This window comes from Suillus subalutaceus, assembly GCF_016647625.1.
Source record: "Suillus subalutaceus strain FC151 chromosome Unknown DFJ58scaffold_152, whole genome shotgun sequence".
Classification (NCBI taxonomy): Eukaryota; Fungi; Basidiomycota; class Agaricomycetes; order Boletales; family Suillaceae; genus Suillus; species Suillus subalutaceus.
Genome location: NW_024540401.1, coordinates 82,032 through 87,793, shown reverse-complemented (window position 1 = coordinate 87,793; position 5,762 = coordinate 82,032). Strand labels below are relative to the sequence as shown.

Genomic DNA, 5,762 nt, shown 5'->3' with positions numbered 1-5,762 from the left:
CATAAGATGGTGTTTGAACATGATCTATACCCTAGGATTTGTGACAGCACTGCATTAATTTCACCTGGCCTGGTAGCATGAGGAGCTTGTGAGTAGTAGTGTCACGGCTCGGTTCTGGCCAGTTCAGGCTCAGCTCTTACCAATTTCCCAGCAGTTTGGCGATCCTCATGAACCAAGTCACTCATGTGCAACTCGGTCTGGTCCGCAAGGCACCTAAATCAGCACAGATGACACAAGCCAAGAATGTGGGAACAATAGATTAAGCCGGCCTCAAGCCAGCTGGTGGGGTTTGGGTGGCGAACTCATTTTCAGGCTTTCTCCAACTTCCCTCTCCCCAGAGTCCCCACTATCTAGTTGGATTCACTGTAAGTTACCATGAATAAGGTCCCGGTTTGAGTGGACGGTAGATTTAGGCTGGCAGAGGTTTTAGGATCTGGTTCCTATGGTATGTAGTAATTTATTCAAATTTATTGTTCACATGCTGGTTCAGATCCACTTATATTATACCACTTAGCTGTCGTGTATTCTGCATGGAATATCATCAATGATGATCATGTTGCCCTCAAACTCAAAACCATTGTTGACCACTCATCTTATGTAGAGCATGAATACTGGATTATAAAACAACTTGAAGGCGGAGTTGGCATCCCCCGCACCCTCTGGTTCAGTAGAGAGTCAGCGTATCATGCTCTGGTTCTCGAACTCCTTGGGTCATCACTCCACCAACTCTTCCTCACGAACAATCAAAGATTCAGCCTTCTCAATGTTGTGAATCTAGGAGTCCAGTTGGTTAGTTGTTTGGTTTGAGGTCTTTGCAGATAGGTCGACTGACTTTCCTAGCTCTCATGTCTTGAGTACATTCACTCGCGCAATTATGTTCACGGCAACATCAAACTGCAAAACATCTTGGTCAGTCTTGGAAATCTGAGGCACACCGCCTTCATCATCAATTTTGGTATCACAAAGATGTACTGGAACACCACAACCAGTGACCATGTGCCATTTCACCATGGTCAAAGTCTCTCTGGTACTCCTGCATTTGCCTCAATCAACAACCACTTAGGAGTTGAGCCAGGTCATTGTGATGATTTCAAGTCGCTCACCTACATGTTAATCTATTTCTTATGTGGCTTCCTTCCATGGTTAACAAGTGATGACAAGAAGTTGTCCAACTCTACCATACTCGAGCGCAAAGCACATGCCACCATTGCAGATATATGTCATGACATCCCTGTTGAGTTCGCCAATATTCTTATTTACACCTGCACTCTCACATTTGCAGAAGATCCTGATTACGATCACTTGTGTTCATTACTTCATGGTCTTTGTGCCACATTGCCTGAACCAGCTACATGCATGTTGGATTTTAGCCAACCTGATGGTCCTGCCATACCTCCCCCTCTATCACCTGACCAGTGCTGTGTGGCCGAAGCAATGTCACCATGTCCACCAAAGGTAGTGTGCAGATCAACTCTTGTGTGAGTAATGTTTGTTCCATATCTTTGAACCGAACTTTGACTTATTTGCAAGGTTGCACCCATGTAATGGCTCTGCATGGCATGCTATGTCAACTCCACAACAGACATTGCGACCGGTTAACTAAATAACACTGTTGTAGACTTATCTGTACATACTGTATCCGTCTCACTAGACACAATATTTCAGTACTCTGAAATAAGGGGCAAGACTCGGGAAAGGGGCACAGCCCACAAGCTGAGGCCAAAGCCCTTTGGATCTGATACCTTTTGAGTATGGTCTTAACACTTATACTCCCACTTGTTCATGCAAGACAGCATTGTGAGAATCATTCTGGTGCTAGGTGTATAGACCTGCATAAGCCTTGAATAAGTAGACCAAAGTTAGCCCTGATATCATTCACTACTCCCTTATCAGCAGTCTTCACTTATCTCAGCTATAACCCTTGTCTGACACTAGTCTGCACTTTCCCACACTATGCACGCACATCCCGTGGTGCTATTCCTGTGCTTAGAGTGCTACTAGAACAACCAGCAATGTGTTTTAGGTCCATTAGTGCATGTCCACTCCATCTAGTGCTTTTCCTATGCTTAGCGTGTATCTAGTGTGCTGTTCTCATGCTCTAGGAACCACTTGGAATGTCAGAATCTATCTATTACCTATCCTACCTCATTGGTACATATTTTGCCTTGCTTCATGTTTTGTAACAGGTGTTGTAGTCTTACTACATGTACATCCCATCCCTTCTGAGTCCAACATGGTATAGTCTACTAGTATAAGAAGCCTATGGTAACCACTTCAATATTACTACCCTTCAACTGTATTTCCTTCCCCTTAGGTTTTACTTAGAAGTAGTCACCTTTAGTTGCGCTCTATAGCCCCTATTGGTTCCCTTATACCTGAACCCTATACCTTGACTTTCCCTTACTCTTGAGGTATTGACCTCACTTGCTATCTACTACCCTCCTTTAACTCTTGACCTCTGCTTTTCCTGTGCATAGCGCTTATCTGCATCTCTGCTATAGCGCTCATCTAGCACTATACACTTCTGCTTTTTCATACTTTCCCATGTATTAGTGCAGTATCTTGTGATCCACTTTCCCATACATAGCACTCTTTTGGGTCTTTCTATCTTAAGTTGTTCTCAGTAACTATTCCCTTAGGTTGAACGTTCTTGCTTCATTGTTTGCAAGTATAGCAGCATAGGCAGTGCATTAGACATATATTTACACTGGGTGTTTACACATGACATTTGTGGTGTTGAGAATGATGTGGTGGAGCTTAGATATCAATTGCATAAAGACACATGGTCCTGAAAGACCTCTATGACACAACAGATGTCACATCATCTACAAGCTTACAGTTTGGTGATTGAACCTGGTTCAAACATGAACCAGACCTCCCAAACATGTTTGGTGACATCTAGTCCAGGGTTCAATCAAATGGCTGAACCTGAACCTGTGGTTTGGTTTGGTATTCAGAAAATTTGCCCAAAGAACTGGACTGAACTGGACTTTGGCAGCACTACAAGTTATGCCATGCAGGTGAAGTTGAGGAACCTCACAGTTGATGATTTACAGTTTGGGGATGACCTCACAAGCCATGTGCCCCAAGAGATGAAGGACAGCACCCAAAATGAAAACAAGAATGAAACTGGAATACTAGGTGAGGCTATGGAAATTGATGGTATTGACCCATCCAATGACACTGATGTACTGTGTGCATCTGTCATTGCTAATATGCTGCTGGTCAATGCTCCAAGTGTTTAAGGAGTTGAAAAATTGAATGGAAGACTGATTTCAAAGGCTGACATAGAGAGTGCAGAGTTTGTAGTGGATATTGGGGCTATAGAGGACACTGACTGTGAGCCAGATATTCAAGTAGCATTAGGGTAAGGAAAAAGGAAGAAAATGGTAAATGACCTATAACTGAGACTTATTTTTAACACTGACATGTACCAGCAAGCTTAATTAGGCTTGATTACAGTAAACCTCCAACACCAGCATTAAATATTGCTCAAAATACCTTTTTACCTTATACTGGCTGGGATCTAAATATATGGAGTATGACATTTGGATACAGAGTGGACACAGATGTGTGAAAGCATCCGCCAATTCTCCCCATCTCAGTTGGGTTACTTGGTGAATGATGAGCTCTCTGTGGAGGTGCATGGATGGGTCCTCTACATGATGACCTGCTAAACATATCTCCTACATCTATTCAAGCTCCATAATTCAGGATGTAACTTGGAATGAGGTCAAAATGTCTCACTTGGCAAACATGAATACCAAGTTTCACTTCCCTTGTTTATGTACCATTGCTTTCAGTATTGGAGATACTCTGAATATGGGGCAAAACCAACTCAAAGCTATCTATCAACATTGTGCTTCTTGCAGTTCTTCAAAACTGCTTCTTCAGTCAATGTTATCTCACAGTACATATTGTATTTTCTGATCCAGAATAAAATATATGATTTGTGCATGTTCTGAGAAGGAATATACTGCAAATATTATTTATTTATTCTGACAAAACTTGGAGCATGTTTCACAAATTTCCTCTTACCAAATATACAAAGTAATTTGTGAGAGTTTCTTTGCTTTTCCTCAACAAAACATTTTTAAAAAAAATTGTTATCATTTTTCTCAATGTTCCTGGATCAAACATGTAGTGAACTGGATGAAGTAATTGAGACTCTTCATATACAGAACATTTGAAAAACATAGAAAAGAAAATCAACATTATTATAAGCTGTTATTTGAAAATAATAAATGGAAAATTTAGCATTCTCCTTGAAGAAAAATTTACTAATTTTTGAATCATGTCCTATGTACAGAAAATCTTTGATATACCAAAAAAAAAATTCATTGTTTTAATAAGTAAAATACAAGGAATTTCTATCTTCTAATTCAATGTTTTTTGAATGTTTGGTGGAGAAAAATGAGTAAATGCCTGCAGTGACTAGGTTTGGTAGAATGACCTCCAGAAATAGTTGCCTTTCAACCATATTCATCTACTACCTTCTTGGTACAGGAGAAATATAAAATCTCTTACTAATGTGGTGAAAGAAATACTAGTCAGCTAATGATTGCAAGTACAATACTTCAACCCAAGAGAAATGCTATTGAAGTACTTCCTTCTAGATTAGTACAAGGGAAGGGAAGGAAACAAATTTAGATCTAATTGATTGTTAATAGATAGAGCAGACAATTGCCTGTTGTCCATATTTGAAGGTATCTGGTATGGGTAGAACATGGATAGGTCATTTGAAAGTGTAGCAGCTGAAATGGATGAGAAGATTCAAGAATAGAAGACTAGGTAAGGCTAGAGCTTTGCAAGGGGAGGACTAGGTAGGACTAGGCATGTCAAGGTAAACTAGGTATGGGTTACCTGAGCAAAGACCACTGATAGTGGTCCAGGCCTTGAAAGGGCCTAGGTATGAGGACCCTAGATAGTACACACTTAAAGTGGCCTAAGGTGCATCTGAAGGTAATGAGCAAGGATAAATTACACAAAGTCAAAGGCTAACTAAGGTGACTTCACATGTAAGTTCAGAGAAGGGAAATAAGCTAGAATATGAGCAGGACAACTTTTTATCTTACTACATGAATGTCCAGGATCATATAGACAAGAACAGTAGTGAAACACAGAGCATGCAGTTAATATGAAATAAGGCTTGCATGTGTTGTGGCCATAGCAATACATGTAATAACACCTATTGCACATTTAGTAATAATAAGGATAAGCTACTAATGCACCAATGGAGATAGGTGGACATGAGCAGGATATGGGAAGATGGAGTGCTTATAGAATGGAAGTGTGTGATGGCTGCAATAAATATGAATGGTCGAGATGGATACCATGGCTGAAGACAATAGATGAAATAGATAAGGCTGGTCATCTAGAAAGTGATGAATGTAAGACAGGTACTTTCTTGATAGTCTCTCCTCTATATGAAAATGAGGTCATATGAGGCTGGAGCCAGAATGATTGTTACATCTGTGAAAGACTCCAATACTGACCATCTCTAGTCAGGGAGATATGGATTGGACTTAGTCAAATTTTTCATCAATAAAGGCACAATCAAACAGCAGCTGACTAAGTCAGCACTGGGAGGTACATTTGGAGGCCAGGAGTTTCACACAATTTATGTAAATAGATAGATCATCCATAGAAAATACTTTAAATATGCAGAATGCAGTGTAAGACTCAATATCAACAAGGTCATGCTACCTGTCCTGCCCCAGAGGACAGTAAGATGTCATACCCACTAAAACCCCTGACTGCCT

General features: G+C 40.6%; 1 protein-coding gene across 1 annotated transcript; it reads left to right on the top strand.

The window, feature by feature from the left end:
* Positions 1 to 396: 396 nt before the first annotated feature.
* On the top strand, positions 397 to 1,482 carry DFJ58DRAFT_668126 (kinase-like domain-containing protein; the record flags this gene model as incomplete). Its single annotated transcript, XM_041382669.1, has 3 exons — positions 397 to 445; positions 515 to 789; positions 841 to 1,482. Coding segments are annotated over 3 exons (966 nt in total), but the record flags the coding sequence as incomplete, so codon positions are not given.
* Between the last annotated feature and the right edge of the window lie 4,280 nt (positions 1,483 to 5,762).